The following is a 25,369-nucleotide window of genomic DNA, read 5'->3' on the forward strand; positions in this document are numbered from 1 at the left end:
GGCACTAAGGCCTGGGCTCTTTGTTTCACCCCTTTGGATCTTTATTGAAAAACAATTCTATTTTCCCTCGCTCCATGGCAACAATGAACTAAAGAATTCCTTGGAAGAAGGATGTGAAGTCCTTTAATAATAGTAGTCTCTGACAAGCTCTGGATCATTCTTCAGACCCTGTCTAAATCACAGTTGTCATTTAGAGCCTCCACGCATTCAATTAGTTTGAAATTAACTTTTGGAGTTTCACTTCTCCTCTTTGTCCTTCATTCTGTCACTATCGTAATACCAGAACAACACTAATAGCAGAAATGAGGATCTGTTCCAAAGTATCTATTTTTCAAACCATTTAGTTTACGGAAAATCCCAGTTAGTACTGCTGCAGACTTGCTTTTCCACAAACTGAATTTAACCTTAGATTGTCTATAGCAAAAGCCTACTATTAAGCTATGTCTGCTCCACAGACTACATATTATTTCAAAAATCTCCTGGTCCAGACCGAGGAGATGCTTATTCCAGCCTCCTTCTTATGCACGGTTAAGATTTCCCGTGATATCCAAACTGCACCAGTCAATCGGTCCATCATCTCTCCTCTTACAGATATGCTTCATGGCAGCTGGGTTACATTCTTTGAAAGTGTGACTGTATCGGGAGTGGCTATACGTCCCACATATTTATATGAAATTTGTCAGGTTCCCTTCCGAATCAGCTTCGACACACCAGCCGAGCCCAGCCCCACAGGTAGGTAAAAATTACCTTCACTGCTGCTCCTCTTCTCTATTTCTAGTAGTTTTCTTGTCCCACGACACCTCGAATTTGTTCCCTCCCCACTCTCACTCTGCTCCGCTATTCCCCATCACCACCCTGCATGCCTTTCTTTGTTTGAACTGTAATCACAGTTACAGCTGTTGCTGCCAGAATTGCCATGGCAGGCAGAGCCACATTCCATTCTTCCTCTCACCTTTCCCTTCTCCTTCCTGGCTTGTAGCCTCATCTCCCTATCTGTGCCCCATTATCGATACCAAGCCAAAAAGCCAAAAGCGTGGGACTTTAGTCTCCAAAGGTCTGTCCCTGCCCCCGTCTCAAGCCTGGGGCTGGGATGATAAACGGGAAGAGGTTTGCAGGTGGCACTGGGCCAGAATGGCAGCAGCATGGGGTTCTCAGCTTGCAGCTCTGGCACAGTGTGCCCAGTTTATGGCCGTGGTCCCTGGCATCACTAGGGTTTGTTTAAAATAAACCAAAAAATACCAGAGTCCGGGGGAGAGGTAATCAATCAGCGGCATTCAGGTAGCGCTTACTACACACAGAGCACTAAACTAAGCGCTTGGGGGAGCACAATACAACAGATTTAGCAGATGGGTTCCCTGTCCACAATGAGCTTACAGTCTAGAGAAGGAGAGGTTGTTGAGTTTGTAGTGAAACGAGGGCAGGAAAAGTACTGGGAAGGGAAGAGAGCAGAAAAGGAGCAGGATGAGAGGAGCAGGGCTGAGAGGGAAGGAAGTAATTTACCTGCAGTGATTGGACACGTCAGGCTTACATCTGGTGGGGTAAATCTGCTGGATGTACTCCGGGTTGCATATTGTTTGGGGTGGGCCTAGCCCAGGATATGCCTGCAGTGATCTTCGCAGCATTATTTGGGGAAGCAGCATGGTGTAGTGGAGAAGCACAGGCCTGGCAGTCAGATGATCTGAGTTCTAATCCCCACTCTGCCACTTACCTGCAGTGTGACCTAGTGTAAGTCACAACTTCTCGGTGCCTCAGTTCCCTCCTCTGCAAAACAGGGATTCGATACCTGCTCTCCCTCCTAATTAGACTGGGAGTCCCATGAAGGACCTGGTTATCTTGCATCTACTCCAGTACAGTGCTTAGCCAATATTATTATTATTAATAGTAATAATAATAATAATAATAATGTTGGTATTTGTTAAGTGCTATGTGCCGAGCAGTGCTCTAAGCTCTGGGGTAGATACAGGGTAATTAGGTTTCTCACGTGAGGCTCACAGTCTTAATCCCCGTTTTACAGATGAGGTCACTGAGGCACAGAGAAGTTAAGTGACTTGCCCAAAGTCACACAGCAGACAAGTGGCAGAGCTGGATTAGAACCCATGACCTCTGACTCCTAAGCCCATGCTCTTTCCACTGAGCCACGCTGCTTCTCTATTTCATCCTCCCTCCAGATTTCTTTAAAAATTCTCTCCAATTGCTAGCACATCCCATTAAAATTCTGCCCAGTTGCTAGCACAGCCCATCAACACATTCTTTATAAAATTAAGCAGTCATTCCATCCATGCCTGGAATGCTTTCTTTCCTCTCTGTGCCTTTTGCACTCACCATTTCTTCCTCCTTTCTTTGAAATTTTTCCTTTCAACTCCTTCACCTGCACTCCTGATAAATTTATCTTGGGCACTTATTTTCCCATATCTCTTCCAACCCTTCTCCCTCTTCCTTCTTAAACAAATCTTTAGAAATTTTAGAAATTACCCCCAGAACTTTTTCCTTTCTCTCTGAATCTGCCTGTCCTTGCCTTCTTGACATTCAGTACCACCATCACCCCTCTCTTCCTTCCTCTGGATGCATATAGAGCAAGAGACCCTTAGTTTTCATCTCGTCTGTCCTTAACGGTTCTGATTCTCTCCTCACTCCCCTCCCTTAATTCATTTCTTGAGATGGTTTATTTCTTCCCGCTCTCAACTTTCCTTGTTGCCTAACATCTTTCTCCTTAATAAAGTACATTTGCTCCTTTCTTTAAATCTCCCAGTTTCATGCCCGACTTGTCATTTCATAGGAAAATGGTGCTTTTCCCCTACATAAGTGATACTTTTTCAAGTTATGATGTTTAGTTTAATGTCCTCTTTCTACACCCTAAAGAGCTATTAATATTGCATTCAGAGGCAAAGCAGTGTTTAAATCTTCACTACAAATATTTTATAAAGTTCCTCTCGATTCCAAACAAAACATTTTCTGGGAGGTGTTTCACCTCTTCTTTCACAAACCTTAAACCTAACCCTTATTTGTATCCCCAGTCCAGCCACTTTCACATTATGATAAGACACGTCGCTGTCCTCTGCCAGCACTGCCTTTTATCTAAAGATGACACACAGCATCTTTAGCCTCAGTATTTTCATGGACATATTGATAGAGCCTATACAAACATCCTTGCCCTTCTCCTCTGCGACCACTTCCACGGACAATCTTACGTTTCTCCCTCAGGCCAATCAAATTCCTTAAAACCTGTATCCATAGTACAGCAGCAATTGCCCTTGGCTTGTTGCCGAATAGTGCAATAATCAGGACAGTGATAAATACACTCTGTAACAGCACCTTGTTAACTGCCCAGTGAGCCTTAATTTGGGCACAAACCTTCCTTTGAAAGACAGCATATGTTCATCTCTTCATCACCATGTTTCTCCTTTCTCTCCTTCTGCTTGCTCAGATGCCTCCTTAACAAAAAAACAATTGTTCAGGACCCATTCCTCCCTTTCCCTTTCCCCCCTCCCTTCTCCTCCTCCATCCCACTGTTCCTTCCTTTGCCTTTCTCTTAACTTCTTCCTCCTCTCATCTGCCTCCCCCGTCACTGATACTCATTCATTAATTCATTCATATTTACTGAGTGCTTACTGTGTGCTTGGGAGAGTGCAATATACAACAGACACATTCCCTGCCCACAGTGAATTTACAGTCTAGAGGGGGAGACAGACATTATTAAAAATAAATAAATTACAGATATTTACAGAAGTACTGTGGGGCTGGGAGGGGGATGAATAAAGGAAGCATGTCAAGGTGATGCAGAAGGGAGTGGGGGAAGAGGAAAGGGAGGTTTAATTAGTGAAGGCCTCTTGGAGGAGCTGTGCCTTCTGTAATGCTTTGAAAGGGGAGAGAGTAATTATCTGTCGGATTTGAGGAGGGAGCCCTTTGCTTTCACCAGAGGAGAATAGGGGTTCTGGTTGCCAACTCCTTGCAAGAATGATTAATAATAACAATTGTGCACTTACTATGTGCCAAAAACTGTAAAATCTGGTCAGACTCGGTCCCTGGCCCACCTGGGGCTCACAATCTAAGGAGAATGGAGAACGGGTGTTTAATCCCTATTTTATAGGTGAGGAAATTTAGGCACGGAGAAGTTAAGTGACTTACAAGTGGCAGAGCCAGGATTATAACTCAGGGCTCCTGATTCCCAGTATCTTTCCACTATGCCCAACTGCTTCTGGTTCTTGCTGCTGCTCCTCCCACAGGCTGACAGTCATCTTCATCACCTGGAATCCTGGAGTCCTCCCTGATCTCTTCTTTCTCTATTCCCTCCAACCCCCTTCTTCTCCTCATTTTAAGGAGGTCCCCCCATAGTGTCTCCTCCCTCGAGGTGCCTTCATCAATCACTTGTATTGATTGAGCATTTACTTTCCTCTCCCTCCCTCCATACCTAATCCCCTACCCCTAATATCCTCCTTGCACAGAACAAGCACCACAGTCATCTAGCCATGAGAACTCTTTCTGTATCCCTCTAGACTGTAAGCTCCTGGTGGGCAGAGAATGCGCCCATCAACTCTGTTGTATCATACCATCCCAAGTGCTTAATACAGTGCTGTACACACAGTAAGTACTCGATAAATACCACTGAATGATTGATAGGGCACTTTATTTTGGTTTTATCCCCCAAATCTATGAAATCACTTCTAAAACCAGCATTATATCTATGTGATCTTTCTTTCTGTTCCCCTTATTTCAAATGACCTTTGGTCGTTTCTGTGTTAATCCTTCAGTCTGACTCTAAAAAACTCAGCAGGAGCTACGAGTAACTTTTGGTGCTGGTTCTGTGTCTGGGGTCACTGACGTTCTCAGAGCCACGATGGTCCCCAATCTTCATTGAAAGATGGGGCTCTCTGCCATGAAAAATGGCACCTCCCATGCTCCAGAATCCCTAGTTAAGTGGAAAAGCATGGGTTGGACAGTCAAGGGACCTAAGCCTGCTGGGTGATCTTGGGCAAGTCACTTAGCCTTGAGTTTTTTTAACTGTAAAATGGAGATTTTATCTGACTCTCTCCACCTCAAATGAATGTTGTAAGAATAAACTGGATAAATAATGCAAAAGTGCTTTGGAAATGTATAACTCCCTATACATTCAAGGTTCTGTTATTATTAGTTTGCCCCTGAGTTTCTGCAAAATTCTTGCCTGATAATAACTCAGTCCCCTACCCTTCAAATCAAAGGGTGGGGAAAATGAAGGGGAAAATGTTTGTGAAATGTGGGGAAAATGAAGGGGAAAATGAAGGGGAAAATATTTGTGGGGAAAATGAAGAGCAGGTGTTTCCCCCCTTCTTTAGGTTTCACCTTAAGCCCTGACCCCATCATTCACCGGTCCTACCCAGCTCCCCTGCTCACTGAAATCACTCCCTTGGGGCACAGCACAGGGCTTTGTACCAACTGTTTCTGGGCTGCTGCTCCTTTTTGCTAGGTCCCCAGAGTTCCCATTACCTGTCCCCATGGTCTGCCATAATGACCTCAACCTCCCACAGTGCTTTGAAGTAGGCTAAGGGCCCCCATATTCTGTATTGACCAACCCTGGATAAGGACAAGGGATTGTAGTAGTCAAGACTAAAGTAAATGATTAAAAATAAAACCCCCAGAAGCCCCTCACCCCAATTTGGCAGCGGGGGCCACACCACACACTAAAAGAAGGGTGTAGATGGGAAATCCTATGAGCAGGGCCAGGGTGAACTGATAGGGCAATCCCAAATGCTTATTGTGTGCAGATCACTTGGGAGCTACAACAGAATTGGTATGCACCCCAGGTGCTTCACTTCACCCCCTTCTAACCCTGTGGAAGTTGTTAGACACCCTAGGTGCTTCCCTGTATCCCCCTTCTAACTCTGTGGAAGAAAGAACTGGGGGGGGTAGAGGGTAACAAGAGCTAGGAGAGGTATTTCTCCCCAGTGATAGGAGACAGGAGTCCTGACCTGTGGAGTGCAGGACACGCCAGGGGCCGCCTTGAACCCCGAGATTGCAGCCAGCAGTGACCCACGCCAGGAAATGTCGAAGGGGTCCAAAGGGCTCTGTTGGGTTACCGGGGAGGGAGAGACGGAATGGCAGTTGGGAGCGACGTAACTAGGTTTCGGCCAGGCCTCTTTGGTGGTCGCAGACCTGCTTCGGTGGTTGAGCCAAAAGGCCACTGCCCAAGGATTCTGGAACTTCAGCCCGAAACCCTCTGGGATTCTACTGCCATTGGCTCGCCACTCCTTTTCCACCCTCTCCCCGCTCAGCCTAGACCAACTATAATTAATAACGTGTATGATGAGATTTATCAAGCCTTTACTCTATGCCAAGTATTGGGCTAAGTGTGGGGCCAAGTTCAAGTTGATCAGAACAGATAAAGTCTCTGAGGCTTACAATCGAAGAGGGAGAATAGCATCATCCCCATTTGCACAAGAAGAAACTGAGGCACAGAACTTGGAAGAGACTTCCTCCGGGTCACCCAGGCAGATCTGAGATCAGAACCTGGTTCTACCATGTTCTGTCCACCATGCCGATGGACCTCTATAATAATAATAATAATGTTGGTATTTGTTAAGCGCTTACTGTGTGCAGAACACTGTTCTAAGAGCTGGGGTAGATACAGGATCACTGAGCAGGGATGACTTCTGGCTTTTGGCTGCCGCTCCCACTCTGTGTTAAAACATTCAGAAATCCGTTGGAACCTCTGAAGCCAAAGCATTTCTCCTGCGGGTACCCCCAACCTAACCCCAACTTTTTTTTTTAATGGGGTTTTTTTAAGTGCTTACTATGTGCCAAGCACTGTACTAAGTATTGGGGTAGATACAAGCTAATCAGGGTGGACAAAGTCCATGCCCCACATGGGGCTCACAGTATTACTATTTGTCAAGCACTGCACTGAGAACTGGGGTAGAAATAAGATAATCAGGTCGTACATGGGGGCCAAAGTCTAAGTAGGAGGGAGAACAAGTACTGAATCCCCAATTTACAGATGAGGGAACTGAGGCCCAGAGAAGTGAAGTGATTTGCCCAAAGTCACCCAGCTGACAGGTGATGGAGCCGGGATTAGAACTCACAACCTCTGACTCCCAAGCCAACCTCTGACTCTTGATGCCTGTCTTCTTGTTTTGCTGTCTGTCTCCCCGCTTCTAGACTGTGAGCCCATTGTTGCGCAGGGATTGTCTCTATCTGTTGCCGAATTGTACATTCCAAGCGCTTAGTGCAGTGCTCTGCACATAGTAAGTACTCAATAAATACGACTGAATAAAATAAGATTAAATGAATGAATACCCCCCTCCCTGCCCCACAGCACTTGTGTATATTTGTACCTATTTATCATCATATTTATTTTATTAATGATGTGTATATATCTAGAATTCAATTTTACCTATTTCGATGGTAGTGATGCCTGTCTACTTGTTTTATTTTACTGTCTCCCAGTTTTAGACCGTAACCCTGTTGTTGGGTAGGGATCGTCTCTTTCTTTTGGTGAATTGTACATTCCAAGGGCCGCTTAGTACAGTGCTCTGCACACAGTAAGCGCTCAATAAATACGATTGAATGAATGATTGTCTCTATTGCCGGATTTGTACTTTCCAAGCGCATAGTCCAGTGCTCTGCACACAGTAAGCGCTCAATCAACACGATTGAATGAGTGTGGATGAATGAATGAATGCATGAATGAATAAATGGTTGTCTCTATCTATTGCCAGATTTATACTTTCCAAGTGCTTAGTCCAGTGCTCTGCACCCAGTAAGTGCCTAATCAATACGATTGAATGAGTGAGTGAATGAATGAATGAATGCGTGAATGAATGAATGAATAATGCATGCGTGCATGAATGATTGTCTCTATCTATTGCCGGATTTGAACTTTCCAAGTGCTTAGTCTAGTGCTCTGCACCCAGTCAGTGCTCAATCAATACGATTGAATGGGTGAGGGAATGAATGAATGAATGACGCATGCATGCAGGAATGAATGATTGTCTCTATCTATTGCCGGATTTGAACTTTCCAAGCGCTTAGTCTAGTGCTCTGCACCCAGTCAGCGCTCAATCAATACGATTGAGTGGGTGAGTGAATGAATGAATGAATGACGCATGCATGCAGGAATGAATGATTGTCTCTATCTATTGCCGGATTTGAACTTTCCAAGCGCTTAGTCTAGTGCTCTGCACCCAGTCAGCGCTCAATCAATACGATTGAATGGGTGAGTGAATGAATGAATGAATCACGCATGCATGCAGGAATGAATGATTGTCTCTATCTATTGGCGGATTTGAACTTTCCAAGCGCTTAGTCTAGTGCTCTGCACCCAGTCAGCGCTCAATCAGTACGATTGAGTGGGTGAGTGAGTGAGTGAGTGAATGAATGAGTAGCATTGGGGAAAAAAGAGCAAAGGAGGCGGTGGAGGGGCCGCCCCCCCCCCCCCCCCCCACGGCCTGCAGTTCGAGCTCCGTCCAGCAGGGGCCGCGCGTCGGTCCCTTCGGCGGCGGCGGCGGCGGCGGGCGCTGAGGTCGGGGAGGCCGCCATGGAAGCGGCGGGGGCGGTGGCAGCTCCGGCTCCCGCTCCCTGCCCCGCCGGCCCGGGGACCCCGCCCGCCCGGGATCTGCTGGACGTGGAGCGCGGCTACGCACGAGGTGCTTGCAGACCGACCGACCGACCGACCGACAGCCCGCGAGGCCCGGGCCTGGGGGCTGCAGGGAGGACGCTGCGGGCTCGGGGCGGCCTAAGGAGGCTTCTTACCGCCCCCACTTCTCTCTGCTCTTCCTCCCACTCCTGCACGCTCCTTCCCCCATTTCTGCATGTTTCTCCATTTCTGTATGTTCCCCCCATCTTCTGCATGCTCCTTCACTCACTTCTGCGTGTTTCCCCACTGCTGCATGCTCCTCCCCTCCTGCATGCTTCCTTCCCCTTCCTGCATTCTCCCGTGTCCTGCGGGCTCCCTTCCCCTTCTCGTGCATGTTCTTCCTCCCTCCTGCAGGCTTCTTCCTCCCACCTTCAGGCTTCTTCCCTCTCTCCTATATGCTGCTTCCTCCTCGCATGCTTCTTCCCCTACTCCTGCATGCTCCAAACACCGCCCCACCGCTTGCTCTTCATGCCCCGTGCCACTAATTCAAATTGAAGCTGTTTCTCCAGCTCTCGGCTCCCGCCTGCTGTGCCAGCACGGGATTTTGTGACTTTTCCTGCCCCACACCGGGAAAGAGGAAGGGCGGGGAAGAGGGAGATGCTTGGCCTTTTCGCTGGCGGGGGGGATTAAGAATATTGCCCTGGGTAGTTTGAGGTGGCAATGGGTTGGGGCTTGTTTTTGTCGCAGTTCAGGGCTCCAGCCAAACAAGGGAAGCTTCCAGGCCTGGGAGGCAGAGAACCTGGACTCTAATCACAGACCCACCACTTGCCTGCTAAGTAAACTTCAACAAGCTACTTAGCATCTCCAGGCCTCAGTTTTCCCACCTGCAAAATGGGGATTGAATACCTGTTCCTCCCCTTTAAACTGTGGGACGGAGACTGCGGATGACCCGATTGACTTGTGTCTACCCCAGTGCGTAGTACAGTGTTTGGCTTAACGAATATTTTATTATTGGCAGTTGAGGACTTGAAGGATAGGTAGTGGGGGAGGTGGGACTGATACCCTGAGTGAGTGGGAACCCAGAAACTGAAACAGTTCTCTTGTCCGCAGGCCTCCGCGACACATTACTCCTTGATGCCAAACGGCCTGCTGACAGAGGCACCAGATTACAGACGGTCCGGATGGAGAGGAGTAGCCGTAAGTGCTGGCGGCTTTCTGTGTAATGTCTGTTTTGGCCCTCTCGTTGCCACTAAGTTGTTTTACAGATGTACCAGGCCACCAGGCTTGCAAGAATCTGAGGCAGAGAAAGGAATGTTACTGTTCTTGGGGCCCCTTACCTGCCTCCTGTGATTCCTTCTCTGCACGAAAGAAATATTCTAGGTAGGAAAGGGTTGGTGCCATAGCATTGGGTGCTTCCCATAGTCATTCCTGCCATATTGTGACAGGTTAGTGCAGGATTTGAATAGTCCGGGATTGGAGAGGAAGGGACCAGAGGCCCAAAACGAGTTGTGCAGGAATGTCAAAATCGCATTATGTTCCTGAGTTTGAAATCCTTTTTCAGTTCATTAAGCGATGTGAAGGGAACTGTGTTAAAGTTCACTGGTATTTACGGAAAACAGGAAGTGCTTATGAACCCATGAACCGATACGGTGTTTCTAATTCAGAAACACAATAAAGACTCTTTGAAACAAATTTTAGTGAGAGGAGACCAGTGAATGGTGATCCTCTCCATCTACTGCAACTTTTTTTTTTTTAACAGAGGGGTTTTCAAGTGTGCAGATACTGTGTGGTGGCTGGAATGAATGTGACTGTCCAATCATTCTCCCCTAACGTGTTTTCACTGTGCACTTACTTGGGGGATAATTTTACCAAATTAGGGAATGTTCTTCTAACATCGCCTATTGGGATAGAACAAGATGCTGTTTTCGTTAACAGTATGTAACCCCCACCACACACATTCTAGGGGAACTAAGTGTATGTTGATTTCTCATTGGCACCTTTTTGATTTTGTCATTTATTCTTTTGAACCATTGGAGAAGGAAGCTAGTGGCTTCCTACTCTAGACTGCAAGTTTGTGGTGGGCAGGAAATGTGTACTTTACTCTCCTAAGCACTTAGTATAGTGCTCTGCACAGAGTAAGTGCTCAATAAATATGATTGACTGAATGATCTGCATCACTTGTTCAAATCCTTGGGGAGGGGTCTGTATTTGAGACTATATCATTGCCGATAAAAGATGGGGGGATAGCGTTAAATTATGTGCCTTCTGTGGATTTTTGAGGTGTTTATCGAGTAGATGAGAACGAAAGCAGGATGCAGAATTGAGTCACTTTTTAAAAGGGAAAACTGGATGTTAAAATTTGTGGGGGAAGACAAAAAAAAATCTAATGAGCCTGTTTTTCATTTTCTCCCATTAGTACTGGACACAGTACAGAATTTCTTACCACAGATGGAAAGAGCAAACAATGACCTAAGGGAAAGAATGGCAGAAGCACCACCTGGTCTGTTTGATATTGAAAATATAGATGACTCACTTGAAAAAATCATAGAAATGGTAAAGAAAAGTTACTGCTCTGCCTTTGGTTTCTTAAAAGTATTCTAGTTTACTAAAAACTCATTTGCTTGGAACATCAATTTACATTTTAAATATCTATATAAATGGACTTTGACTTATTTAGGAGGCCACTCTGGGTGAAATTTAACACTCTTTGGGGAAGATAGTGGTGGTAGAAGTGGATAATGACTTACAGGTTAATAAGAACACGAAAACAAGAGAAACGTACTGACTGGTTCAGTCCAGCGATCGATCCAATCCAGTATTCAGTTTGCCACTTGGGAACTGTATCAGAGGCTTTAAAAAAAAATGTACAGATATTATGTTTGCTACTCCCACATGCTCTTTGGAAGAGCTCTAGCTGATTAGGAAAGCATGATTTCCCCTTAGAGAACCTCTTTACCTCATTGAGTTTTGTTTTTCCAAGTGCTCACTAATCCTCAACTAAATTATTATTAAATTATCATAGATAGAAGGGAAAATTGCCAGGATTACCTCTGGAACTCTCCTTTTTAGGGGGCAGTTACATTGGTGAACCATTGGTCCTCTGATACATCTCATGCCATTTGTTAAAGTGGGTTTGACATTCTCAGCAGGAGTTCAGTAGTTTCCCCTCCTCCAGTTTCTTTAGAATTTGAGCAGTTGTCACCTGGTCCCAGTGATTTGTATCCATCTAGTTCATTGATTTGGTCTAAAAATTTGATCCTGTTCCTCTGACCTGTCCAAATGGTATGAAGAAATTTTCACATAACCATTTCTGCCATACTTAACACTATCCTTCAAATAAAAATTATGGTATTAAGCACTTAGGTGTCAAGCACTGTTCAAAGCGCTGGGGTAGATAGAAATTAAGGTTGGACATGATCCCTGTCCCACACGGGGCTCACAGTCTTAAGTAGGAGGGAGAACTGGAGAACATATTTAGAAAATAGGGAGAACATTTCTGGAATAGAAAATAATCCTTGGACCTTTTCAAAATTCATGCAGAGACACTGGTCTGTGTTATTGTAGGATTGTATATATGTGTGTGCTCCTAGTGGTGTTTTCTTGTTTGTTGATTTCTAAAGAAAAAAAAACAGAGGGTGACCTCATGATTCTTTTTCTAGGACTTGGCCTTGGTTGAAATGAGCGGTTCTGAGACAGATGGGGAACTCAGTTCAGAAGAAAGTTCAGACTCTGACAACAGCGGTCCATCTGATGAAGTGACCATACATAACATTAAGTTTCCTAAACCAAAGGGAGAAAAAGGCAAGATAGAAGTTTTGGACAGTTAAACAAGTATATCAAGTGATTAAAGCTGTTTTAAGGCTTGGTTGTATGTGCCTGTTTTTCCCATATTTTGAAACCTGTGTATGTTGGTTTAGCAAATTAATCCAAGCCTTCAAAAGTTCTGTAACTAATACAGTTTTTCCACAGTAGATGCTTTGCATTTCAGATTGTGGTGTCTGTAATGCATTTGTAAATTGTTTATACCTTGTTTCTTAAAGAAACAGACACTTTTTTTTTCCAGATGCTGTTCGTAAACAATTCAGACACTAAAAAGAAATAAAATTGCCAGATATCTTTTTTTTTTTACCTTGGAGTGATATAGCTTTTAAAATTTTGTAATTTGGGAGGTTATGAATTGTGCATAAAACATCAATTTGCCATCTCCCTTTGACAGTAAAAGGAAGCCTAAATTCAGAAGTACAGAATTTAAGTAGTAATACTCAGGCCTATCCATGGACAATGAAACAATTACATTAGTAACCTAAAGGAGTTTCCCAAAGCTAATGAGCCTAAAAGAATGATTTATTCTGTCATATTTAGCAAGAGAATTATTATTGACTAAGGCACAGCAAAACTGGAAATCCCATCTGGGGAATAGGAATGAAATGCTTATTGGGAAGCATTCATTCAATCTATTTATTGAGCGCTTACTGACTGCAGAGCACTAAATAGCCTCAGATGAAAAAGCAACAATTCAAGCCTCCAACACTCAGCTCTTTTCCTAGTTACCCATCCCTACCTTCAAACCCAAACCTTGTAGCTCAAGATGTCCGGAACCAAACTGGAAGAGGTAGTCAACCACAGTAGGTAGGGCGGAGGGGATCCCTTCTGTTGGAGACCCCGACTCCTGCCATTCCTTGAAATCTTTTGCAGGCGCAGAGGGCATCGGCAATACAAATATAGCTTTTAAGCTGAGTGACTGTTACTTAGACCACATCTGCCACTTGGCAGATCAGTAGGGGCTCGGTAAGTAGTTATTTACTTAGGCATATCAGATACCAACTACCAACGTGAAGTCCCTTAGATGCACATTAACCAGTAACCTACTCACCTGGAAGTAACTGGACCTTGATTTTTCCAGTCAATCTAATAAGTTAACGGAAGCCTGGGATTCGTCCAGTTGACACACACAACCTGGGTATTGATTTAAAAAGTGGTGATTCATAAGCCCTGAAGAAATTAGCATTGTGAGACTGATCAAAGGAAGCTTAGGGGTTGAAAAGAGTAAAACTGCTGAACTCTGGAACTAGTCTGCCAGAGGCTGTTAAACCTGGAAAGGTGAAGTTAAAATTTATGGGGAAGTTATGTTTTTGTGCTGTGAGTTAGTCTACTCATTCAAAAGAATTAACAAAATTTGGTGGGGATAGAAGAAATGGAAAAGGGAATTTATTACAACTTGCCAGCAGTTCTGTTCAGGTCATCTGGTGTCTCTTCAACTAGAAGCCCTGGTTTTGTAAACCTGCACTGGTTATATTTAACCTGCTCAGTCAACTAGAAGACCCCAACTGGAATTCCATTATTTATGAGGCCAGCAGGAATTTGGAAAGGATTGCTGGTTTCCCCAGGGTACATCACAAGCAGGAGCTCTTAGCAAATATGGGAGCCTGCACCCCCAGCCCTCTGCGGCTATGTCAGACTTGTCCTCTAGACTGCAAGTTCACCGTGAGCAGGGAATATGTCTACCAACTCTGTTGTACTCTCCCAAGTGCTGAGTACAGTGTTCTGCACTCAGTAAGCACTGAATAAATACCACTGATTGATGTTAGTCTACAAGCCAGATTGGTGTGGGATCACTGAAAATGACAGAACATGCAACATCGCCAACCTACATATTTACCTCCATTTCACCTATCTTTCAGTTGACCCTTTGCCCACATCCAGTGGTCTGGAACTCCCTCCCCTTTCCTGATAGACCACCACTCTTCCCTCCTTCAAAGCTTTATTTTTTTATACTATTTAAGTGCTTACTATGTGTCAGACCCTGTTCTAAGTGCTGGGATAGATACAAGTTAATTAGGTTGGACACAGCTGGGTCTCACAGTCTAAGTAGGAGGAAGAACTGGAGAACTGAGGCACAAAGTAAAGTGACTTGCCCAAGGTCACACAGCAAGTATTTGGCTGAATGGGATTAGAACCCAGGTCCTCTGACTCCCAGCCCTTGCTGTTTCCACTAGGCCATGCTGTTTCTCAAAATTGTATCCTCTATTTCCCCTACCACCACCCCTGCGTTGCCTGTGCAGAACCCTTAAGCGCTTGACACCCCACCCTCTACAGCACTTCTGCACATATCCATAAGTTATTTAAATGTCTTTATCCCTCTCTAGACTGTCAACTCCATGAGCAGGGAATATACCAACTCTACTGTATTGTATTCTCCCAAGCACTTAGTTCAATGCTTTGCATACAATAAGTGCTAATGATTGACTGATCATCACCTTGTGGATCAGAAACTAGGAGAGGCAGTAGCCTTTAAGTGATCAATCGGGCATATCCAGAAGCACTGAGATCCAACAGAACATTTCTAGCTGACATTGGAATTGACTGACATTAGATTTGTTAATTATATTTATATGACCGTCCCCACCATTCACAATCCTTTTATGGATCATGAGACCTCCATAGCTAGTATTTTCCACAGCTGATTCAGCCGACATAGCTTCAACACTGAGATCTACATATATTGTATAAGGGTTAAACTAAGTGCACTTAGGTGCTTTCATTGATGGCTTTTTGGGATTCAGAACTATTGAAGAGTAATCAAGGTTAGATTTCTAGTTTTTGAAAACTAAAATAACTTGACTTTCTCATTTTTAAAAAAAACCTTTAATGTGCATCCCGATAGAAACCCAGTACTACAAGTTAGGTTATTAGGTGTAAACTGATCATGTAAAATGTTGGTTGGAAAAACGGGCTCAGGCACGTACCTGTGCAAATGACTAGAACCTTATCCATAGAAAAATTGCGATTTTTTGCTAGTTGGTTGCATTTCTTCAGGTAGAACAACCTTGGAGGCATTTAACAAGTGCACAGAGGTGAGCAAAAGAAATGAAGGCTGTCGGTTTGAAGGGTACACTTATGAAAGACGGAGTCTAGTTGGCTGCTCTAATATTCTAGAGTTACCGCTTTAGTTCTAAGGTACTCGTGAAGAGCTTCCTCACCTAAAGAAGAGAAAAACAGGGTGGGGATGAGATTTAAATGGAGGTGCCTCACGTATGTCTGTCCTACTTGCAAGGAGACTAATGTGGGTGAGGAGTGAAGCTGCCACAGAATGGCTCCTGTGCACGGCCCCCCAACCTCCCAATAACATCCACTGTCCCCCTGTTTTGGACCCCAGGCCACAGTCTCCTATTTGCATGATGGTGCCAGCTGTGATTTCAATGTCCCAAACTGGCCCAAAACATTATCATATCATCTTGGGGAAGCAGCATGGCCTAGTGGATAGAGGACAGACCTGGGAGTCAGAAGGACCTGAATTCTAACCCTGGCCACTTGCCTGCTGTGTGACCTTGGGCAAGTCACCTCATTTCTCTGGGCCTCAGTTCCCTCATCTGTAAAATGGGGATTAAGACTCCCATGTGAGACAGGGACTGTGTCCAACCAGATTAGCTTGTATCTATCCCAGTGCTTAGAACAGTGCTTGGCACATAGTAAGTGCTTAACAAATGCCACCATCATCGTTGGCCAAATAGGAACTTCAAAAAATGCCAAAATAGCATTAATAATAATAATAGTATTTGTTGAGCGCTTACTATGTGCAAAGCACAGTTCTAAGCGCTGGGGGAGATACAAGGTGATCAGGTTGTCCCACGTGGGGCTCACAGTCTTAATCCCCATTTTACAGATGAGGGAACTGAGGCCCAGAGAAGTTAAGTGACCTGCCCAAAGTCACAGCTGACCAGCAGTGGAGCCGGGATTAGAACCCATGACCTCTGACTCTCAAGCCCGGGCTCTTGCCACTGAGCCACGATTATTTCGCACCCACCTGTTTCCTTGTAAAGTAGTTTTATAGGGCATGGGGTACGTTTGTACTCATACAAAGGCTGTTGACAATATTTCTTCTCAAAATATTATGATAGAGAGCAGAATTTTAATTGGAGATTCAAGTCAGGGAGAAATTCAGACATAAAGTCTTACCCAAATCTTTTCCAAAGCCGGATTGTTTGACTCCACCGAAGGGGGCTGCCACATCAGTCTTGTTGTAGGTGTTAATGAAGACCGTGCCAGCTTCCAGCTTTTCACTAACATACATAGCTTTGTTTATGTCTTTGGTGAAAACTCCTGAAGCCAGACCATATTCAGTATTATTTGCTCTTTGCAACACGCCATCGATATCCCTAGGAAACAGTTTTATAAAGGTCAGTTCTGCTTTACAGGCTATAAACTCATTATGGGCAAGGGAACGTGTCCAACAAGTGTATGGTACTGAACTCTCCCAAACGCTTAGTACAGTGCTCTGGACACAGTAAGCACTTAATAAATAGGATTGAGTGAATGAATGACACAGGAAGCGCTCCATAAATACGACTGACTGAAGCACTCAATAAACACCACTGATTGATTACTGCTTAGCAAAATTAAATCGGAATATGACCAAGACCTAATATCACCCATAACATCTGCTATATCTTCTTGGATCGCTCCTACTACAGGGCAGGAATTGCACTTTCTAATGCTACTGTATTTGCCCAAGCACTCAGTGCAAAGCTCTGCACACAGTAGCTTTTCGGTAAGCACTACTGAGTCACTGATCTTGAATTTGTTTTCATGCAAGTTCATCTCCCAGAAACATAAAGATTCTTCCTGGGTCTATGCTGGAAATTTTGTAAATGGAATTTTGGAATTTTTAAAGCTTATGCCACAAGCGATGTTTTACTGTAAACAATGTAAAAATTAGAAACATCCTTTCATTAATTCATGGCACACAGCAGTAAGATATCCGCATGCATTCTTGGTTGCCAAAATGCCACTTGTAATAGCTCGCAGCCAAAGTCATAAGAAAGTTTTTGATCATGAAAATGACAAAGGAAAGTAAAAGCTGATCTAGCTAAGATTCAAATTGAAAATTTAAAAAACTTACCCATCTTTAAATTTAGAAATGACCATAACAGGCCCAAAGGACTCTTCTCGGGCAAGATACATGTGGTCTTCAACATCCGTGAACACGGTGGGTTCCATAAAAAAGCCTAGGCAAAAGAATGGAGATGTACCCCTAACAGAACAAGACACGCTTTTCATAGATGGGTAAAGACAATAAGATTTTGATTTCCCTTTCTGATGGTGTTAACATTTCCAAATTTTCATTCAAGAACTATGAGTTATTTGTTTCCTTCAATAATAAATACAAGCCCAGTTTTTTGACAACAGAACATGAATCTTTCTCAAGCAGTGTTCGTCAGGATTAAATTTCCTGGGGCAAAAGAATCAGGCTACTGGAAGCCAAATGCCCAATGGAACTGTGGGGAGTGAACAAGACTCTGTGTACTTTCAGATGGGCCTAGTCGATGAGTCGATGTTCAATTTATACTGCACCTTTCCCAGAGAGTGGGTTTGAACGTCAAGTGCCACCGACTCAAGTTACCTGAAGAGCAGAGAGGAGAGCAACATAATGTATATAAGTCATGCCGTTGCGGGAAGGGAGATTTGGATCCTAGATGAGAGCATGGAGAGGTGGCCTTTCAGCTCGTCTGGGTAATAGGTTGTTGGGGAAAGGGGATAGGAAGGATGAAAAAGCTATTTCTGGGTTCCCCCAGCCTGGAGAGCCCCTGATGTGGACTGGGTTCTGCAGAAGGCTGAGAAGGCAGGCTTGCAGCTGATGAAAGCTGTGTCTGGATAATGCACTCTCGAATAATCAAAAGGTGAAAGAATGAGAGCTATTTTACCTGGCCTCAAGACTTGCCTACCCCCATACACTAATGTGGCTCCTTCTTTCACTCCAGTTTCACAGTATTCCAGGAGTTTTTCCAAATGGGCCTTGTGATTCTGTGGGCCATGATCAGTGGACCGGTCTAGTGGGTCACCAATTTTCATCTTTTTGATTTCTTCCACCTACAGATGATGAAAACATGTCACACACTTGTCTCTACAGAATGGATTCCTTTTTACAGTGCTCTAAAGCCAGACTATATCCTCCAGAGCAATAGTACTCTAGCCATGCCACGTATTCTAGTGCTGAAAATACAATTACGATTGTTAATGCTGATACTATGAAATATAGGAATTAGCAATTTTTCTACCTGTCTTCCCTGCCTTTCCTCTTTACCATCCATACTCTTCAGTCCTTTTAGTTTTGCTCTCTCCCACTCTGACAATCCCCTTTATCTCCAACCCTCTCCCAGACTCCTCTGTCGCTCATCTTCTCTCCTCTCCTGACCCTTTGCTATTGTCTCCTTTTCCCTCTTTGCCTCACTGCTCTGTGCCTCAGTTTCCTCATCTGTAAAATGGGCATTTAATACCCGTTCTTCCTACCTACATTGTGAACCCCCTAAGGCAGGGACCGTGTTTAATCTCATTTCCTTGTATCTACCCCAGTGACTGGGCACAGTGCAAGGTACACAGTAAGTGCTTAATAAACAGCACAATTATTCCTATTTGTTCTTTCTGTCAGCCCTTCTTCACTCATGTCCTGATTCTCATCCCATGGTGGGTTTAATAAGCCCTTGTCTACAGCCCCTCCAGGATTGGAAATGGAGGTGTAGGCTTCCCCTCGCTTCCCTCCCCTTCTGTCTTTTACTTTTCTTACGAGGCTGTCTCCATGGTTACCCCTCCTTTATCGTTATATTGGGATCCCCTTGAGGGCCAGGGACCATCTCTGATTATCACCTGGTGTTTTTCTAGCCCTATTATTACTATTATTTTCTAGTTTTCAGTGATTGGCCAATATTATTGTATTCTTCCTCAGCGTTTAGTACAGTGCTTTTCCCACCATAGGGGCTCAAAAGAGACCACTGAATGAATGATGCTTAGCCAATTTAGAAAATGCTTTGTGTTCCTACTGTTGCTTTCTCACTTTCAGAAAAATCTATATGTTCACCCATCATACAATACAGACCATAAGCTGGCCTTTTACTTCATACAATTTTGAGGACATTTCAGAACAGCACATTTAACTGCCTTACCACTCTCTTAACAAATTCATCGTGAATAGCTTCTTCCACAAACAGCCGTCCAGCTGCAATGCAGTTCTCTCCTTTGTTGAAGTACACTGCTCCCATGCCCTTTGGAGGTAAAAAAAAAAATAAAAATGAGGAAGTGCAGGCCTTCCACAACACAGACTGTGTTTCACTAAGGGTGAACATGAGAAAACTAGTATTATTTGCATTATGTTACTTGGAAGTAGACAACAGAGAATTAATAATAATCGTGGTATTTGTTAAGTGTTTACTATGTGCCAGGCACTCAACTAAGCACTAGGGTAGATAGAAGATAATTGGGGTGGACACAGTGAGCTGTGAGCTCACAGTCTTAATCCCGGCATTTTACAGATGAGGAAACTGAAGCACAGAGAAGTTAAGTAACTTGCCCAAGATCACACAGCAGACAAGTGGCGGAGCGGGTATTAGAACCCAGGTCCTCTGAATCCCAGGCCCACGCTCTTTCCACTAGGCCACACTGCTTTCCTATTGTTGCAAGCATGTGGGTCACCATCACTGATCTGTGGACTCCCTCAGGGGGAAGCACATTTTTACAACTTGTATTTTTCCCCTCAGTTTTCTCCTCAGAGCCTTCTTTTGAATTTATATAACGATTACTGAATAGACTTAAAATGAAAAATTCAAATGAATTATTTGATTATTTTTTAAGTCTTAAAAACTCAACAGCAACTTAGCAGAGCAATTCTGAGTGTGGTTTCATGTAAATGTTAAAAAAAACCATCACAAATGCAACTTACAAGACTTGAATGTTAGGCAGAACTAAGCAGGAACCCTGCACTGGGTGTAAGGAGGATAGGATGTGTGCAGAGAAGAGACACAATCACCTCCTTGGCCTTAGGAGGAAGAAAATCTGGATTATTATATGGCACAGCAGCCTGGACATGTGGCTAGGCTTCGCCTTTAAGTGCAGATAGTGGATGAAAACATGGAAGGAGGCCACAGAAGTTTCTAAAAAAAATAAATCTGATGCATTTTGTCATCTTCTCTGACCTATTTAGCAGCAAAGGTGGTTTTAACTTATCACCACCCTCTCTAAAAAAACTAGTGAGTGCTAAGGGGTATAATCCTGTGTTCAGGAAAAGAAAAAGGGACTGAAGAGCACATAAACTACAGATGCGAACTTGCTGGGTCAAATTTCCCTTCAGGTTTAAAGATAATTAAAAAAAGATTTATGGCATTGACATTTAAGCAAAAGGCATTAATCTTTTATTTCTACTAAATGTTCTGCTAGAGGTTTATAAATGAACAGAAAATTTGGAAAATGTGCTTAAAAGGGGCTTCCTGCTTATTTGATTTATAGGAAGTCTTACCATCCTCACCGCCTTGTCAAGTTCACAGTCACTGAATATTATTAGTGGAGATTTGCCTCCAAGCTCAAGAGAAACTTTCTTCAAGTTACTTACAGCACAGCTACAAAGACAAAACAAATGTTACAATCCATTTCATAATTTTCTCATGGCACTGATTTTGCTTTAAATCCGAATGAGGCAAGAACTATTGCTAATTATTACAGCTGGGACAACATGGACATTTTCACAGTCACAAGATGTGGTATTTACAAATAAGTACAGTCATGCCATTGGTCTTGGGCTTGAAATAAATTAGGGAAAAGCAAACAGAAATTAGGCTGTAGACAAATAAAAAATTTAGTAAGAATTAAAAGTTCAGTTTTATTAGTTCTGAGTTTGTTTAGGCAAATCATGGTCACCCCTCTCTGATTCCCAGTGTTTCCAAGCCCATAAACATGGGCAAGGCAGATGAACAATATGTGGCTTGGGGAAAATTAAATGAGATTTATTAATAATAATAATGATACTAATAATGATGATAATGATACTGCCAATAATAATAGTATTTGTTAAGTGCTTACTATGTGTCAGACACTGTACTAAGAGCTGGGATACATACAAGATAATTAGGTCTTACATGGGACTCACATTCTAAGTAGGAGGGAGAACAGGTATTTTGCAGATGAAACTGAGGCACAGAGAAGGTAAGTGACTTGATCAAGGTCACACAGCAGGCAAATGGCGAAGCCAAAATTCGAATCCCGGCCCTCTGACACCCAGGCCCATACCTTTCCACTAAGCCACACCGTGTCTCCTACTAGGCCACAATGCTTCCCATTTAACCCCGTACAGAAAGATGGAATTTACGCTCAGGTGTAGAACACAGTACCTCTTCATGATCTGTTTGCCGATGGGAGTGGAACCAGTAAAGCCAAGCTTGCGAATATCAGGGTGTTCTGAAAGGCGCTGCCCTGCCAGGCCCCCTGCAGGAATTGGCAGTGACAATTTATGAAAGAATGCCATGGCCCATTCTTAACCTCTAGTAACTCTGACTCAAAGAAAATCATCTAAAAATTGGTATATTCAACTAAGAATGAATAAAGAACTTCCTTTATTCCTGACAGTTCACTAATTGCCTGTCCCTGTACTAAGCACTCGGGCAGATAAAAGCTAATCAGTTTGGACACAGTTCATGGTGCATATGGGATTCCCAGTCTTAATCCCCATTTTACAGATAAGCTGTGGCACAGAGAAGTTAAGTGAGTTGCCCAAGGTCACACAGTAGACAAGTGGCGGGTCCAGGATTAGAAGTCAGGTCCTGTAACTCCCAGGCCCGTGCTCTTTCCACTAGGCCAATCTATCTCCCACTGTGTCATGCTGCTTTCCTGCTTCTTACTTTTAAATCAGCTTAAGGCAAAGTGTCAAAGTTTAGAGAGTAAAATGGCACATTTTTCTAAAATGCTCACTGAAATAAGGAAGAGGAAATATTTCCCTTTAGACCAAGACAGGTTTTACGATGACTGAATTGTGTTTATTTTCCTGTGGTTAGAGGGATTTTCTTAGGGGCTTGGGGGGTGAAGTTTTAGAATGTGAATTTGGAGTGAAGACGGAACATGCCCGTGGCTGGGACCACCATCGGGATGACTGCCCCAGGGCTCTGGAGTCTTACAGAGACCCATCTGGAGTCTTACAGAGACCCATCTGGTTACTCCCAGCACTGTTCCATGTGGAAGAGAACAGCCCTGGATTTCTCCATTCGGGATTTGTTTCGCCTTGGACCAGGCATAAAATGTTTGAGTTGTCAACCAATGCACAGGCTCTCCACCCTGCCTGGTATAATTCTTGGGTGCCCTTTGCAATGCTTTGCATCCCATCTAATCCCTCGTGGCTCACCCACTGCCCTAGTGGGAACAGTGGGAGGGGTGCTGTGCAAACTCCTAGCACCCCAATCAAATTCTTCAAGCAGGTTTTCAGTCCTGAAGGTTTCTTGACTGCACCACGGCTCAGCCTTCACCTACGGCGGGAAGCGTCATTGTATTTCCCAGAGGACAATGGTCTTTAAAGCTCCCTTTCTCCTGTCCTCAAGTCTCCTGGTGGTGCCACCACAAGGGGAACAGGAAGACCCAGCCCAAAAGCTTGCCTCAGTGCTCACAAGTAAGTCTGTCCTGTATCATTGCAAAATAGTGCCCAAAAGTTTATCCAGTTCAGATGTTCCAAAATCAATCTCCTCCTCTTCCTCACTTCCTGAACACGAACTGGGGCAGAGCCATGGACCCGGGGGACATTCAGAAGTACATTACACAACTCCTGCCCTTGAGGCGCTTAAAGTCTAATGGAGACCTGTTGGGCAATCTAGCATTTCTCTTCCTAGAGTTTCTAGGCACTTCAATGGGGCCTCCTCAATCAATCAATTATATTTATCGAGCGCTTACTGTGTGCAGAGCACTGTTCTAAGGACTTGGGAGAGTACAGTGTAACAGTATAACAGACACATTCCTGCCCACAATGAGCTTAGAGTCTAGAGTGGGAGACAGATATAAAAATAAATAAATGAATTACAGATATGTACATAAGTGCCGTGGGTCTGGGAGGGAGGATGAATAAAGGGAGCAAGTCAGGATGACGCAGAAGGGAGTGGAAGAAAAGGAAAAGAGGGCTCTCCAGAACGTTCTACCTGAAAATCTGAACACAGATCTTTTTCAAGAGAAAATTGGGGCAACTCACTGACTGTTCAATTTTGCACAAGAAAATGTGAAGGTTAGTGATTTACCTGAGCCAGGAATGATGTTTATAACCCCCTTTGGAAAGCCTGCTTTTGCTGAGAGTTCGGCAAACTTTAAAGCAGTCAAAGGAGTGACCTAAAGGGGAAAAATAATTTGATTAGTTTAGCTGAGTTCTTTATAGACTCTATTCTTTAGACAGTTCACAGTGAAATTAACATTGGTTTGGATGAGTTCTCCATAGCCTCCTTTCCTTAGACAGTGTCACAGTGCAATTAACCTCCCCCTCTCCAGTCAGCGATGCTGCCTCTCTAAGAAACTGGTACTATCTCTCCTCCACATCAAAGCGACTCCATCCCGTCCTGTCTACCATCACCCAGTGGGGAAGAGAAAAGCACGCACAGCACGAGGCCTCCACGAACCCTTGGTAAGAATGCCTGCAGCGTTTGCTGTGGCTATGGTTGGGCCTTAAACTTTGTGCTCTCAGGAGCCTGAAATTCTTCTCCAACCTCACTGCCCTGCTGATTTTGTTCTTATTTTTATATTTGTCCTTGGGTTTTACCCCCACTTAAACTTGTAGATTGTGAACCCCCGCCAAGGGATGAAAACCATGTCCAATTCCCAATGGTGAATTCTCTTCCAACATTTAGTACAGCGCTCATTAAATACGATAGATAGATTGAACCTGACCCCATGCAGTCCCTTACAGCTGGGCGTTCAAAAATAAATCCAAAGACAAAAGGTAGTTTCACCTTTGAACTTCCACCTCTTTATTCTTTGAATTTCTGAAGTAACCACAGCTTTAGGGAGCTTTAGCAAAGCTTTAGAACAGTTTCCTTCAACCTCTAGTTTCACACTCGGTGATCAATGGGGCTGATTCTCCTGTTTGTGGATTACCCAGCTCCTAAACTTTCCTCCTGTTGCCAGCATCTGAACGGTTTCCCCGCTTGTTACGCTTTCCCTCAGAGGGAAGACAGGAGAGAGAAATAGAAATTTAAAGAAACCCCTTTTGAGGTTTGGGGATTATCTGTGATTTTCCCTTTCCCCGGCTGTTTTTGCTCCTGAAGGCACAGATACTTGAGAATTAGCTGTTTTCTTTTGGGCATGCGGGAACAACAGAGCCTGTTAGATCGTCCTCTGGATTGTAAAATCGCTGTGGGCAAGGAACACATCTATCAACTCTGTTACACTGTACTCTCCCAAGGGCTTAGTACAGTGCTCTGCCCACAGGAAGTGCTCAATAAATACGATTGACTGACTGAATTGTACCTGTGCTGGCTTGAGAACTAAAGTGTTGCCTGCTGCCAAGCATGCTGCACTCTTCCAGGCTAGCATCATCAGGGGGTAATTCCAGGGAATGATAATGGCACAGACACTAGAGAGGGAAGAATCATACATGTCTTAGTAGATGCTGATTGGTGGATATGAGACACGGATTAAAGCCCACCTGCAGTCATTTACAGGAGAACCTTCTCTTACCCCAGAGGTTCCTTTTTGGTGAATGTTAAATTACGATTTGGACGGGCCTGGTTGATTGGGATGGTAGAACCCTGAAGGGAAAGAGAGATACAGTATTGATCAAATTCAATTACCTTCACACCACCTGCCCATCTTCATTCCTTATCTCCCAGTCCTCTCCTCCCTTGCCAGTTGCAGTTAGGAGAACCAGTTAATACAAGTGCGTTAAACAGTGTGAGGATGGAGAAAGACTTTAGGTAAAATTCTAGACTCGTTTCCTTCAATTTCAATTCCTTGCTCATCCTTCTCTGAAGCCTTGTTTTCGGGTTACAGTTTAAAGATGGTAAGCTCCCTGGGGAAGGGAAGTGGGTCTACCAACTCTGT

General features: G+C 44.0%; 2 protein-coding genes across 2 annotated transcripts in view; one reads left to right on the top strand and one right to left on the bottom strand.

Moving 5' to 3' along the window:
• Window positions 1–8,484: 8,484 nt before the first annotated feature.
• Window positions 8,485–12,673, top strand: NOPCHAP1 (NOP protein chaperone 1). Its single transcript, XM_001505689.4, has 4 exons — window positions 8,485–8,615; window positions 9,656–9,742; window positions 10,962–11,098; window positions 12,205–12,673. Exons 1-4 carry the CDS (start codon window positions 8,507–8,509, stop codon window positions 12,370–12,372), a joined length of 501 nt encoding a protein of 166 aa, XP_001505739.3. The 5' UTR covers window positions 8,485–8,506; the 3' UTR covers window positions 12,373–12,673.
• A 2,498-nt stretch (window positions 12,674–15,171) lies between these two features.
• The window catches only part of ALDH1L2 (aldehyde dehydrogenase 1 family member L2), a 33,725-nt gene continuing 23,527 nt past the window's right edge, over window positions 15,172–25,369 (bottom strand). Inside the window, exons 14-23 of the mRNA XM_029078965.1 lie at window positions 25,007–25,077; window positions 24,797–24,902; window positions 23,578–23,665; window positions 21,697–21,790; window positions 20,829–20,928; window positions 19,483–19,581; window positions 18,247–18,412; window positions 17,445–17,550; window positions 16,502–16,701; window positions 15,172–15,525 (exon numbers count right to left, since the gene is read on the bottom strand). Coding sequence (XP_028934798.1) covers window positions 15,470–15,525; window positions 16,502–16,701; window positions 17,445–17,550; window positions 18,247–18,412; window positions 19,483–19,581; window positions 20,829–20,928; window positions 21,697–21,790; window positions 23,578–23,665; window positions 24,797–24,902; window positions 25,007–25,077 — 1,086 coding nt within the window. The 3' untranslated portion in view covers window positions 15,172–15,469. The remainder of the gene's footprint in view (window positions 15,526–16,501; window positions 16,702–17,444; window positions 17,551–18,246; window positions 18,413–19,482; window positions 19,582–20,828; window positions 20,929–21,696; window positions 21,791–23,577; window positions 23,666–24,796; window positions 24,903–25,006; window positions 25,078–25,369) is intronic.

The sequence above is a fragment of the Ornithorhynchus anatinus genome, chromosome 14 (assembly GCF_004115215.2).
Source record: "Ornithorhynchus anatinus isolate Pmale09 chromosome 14, mOrnAna1.pri.v4, whole genome shotgun sequence".
Taxonomy (NCBI): domain Eukaryota; kingdom Metazoa; phylum Chordata; class Mammalia; order Monotremata; family Ornithorhynchidae; genus Ornithorhynchus; species Ornithorhynchus anatinus.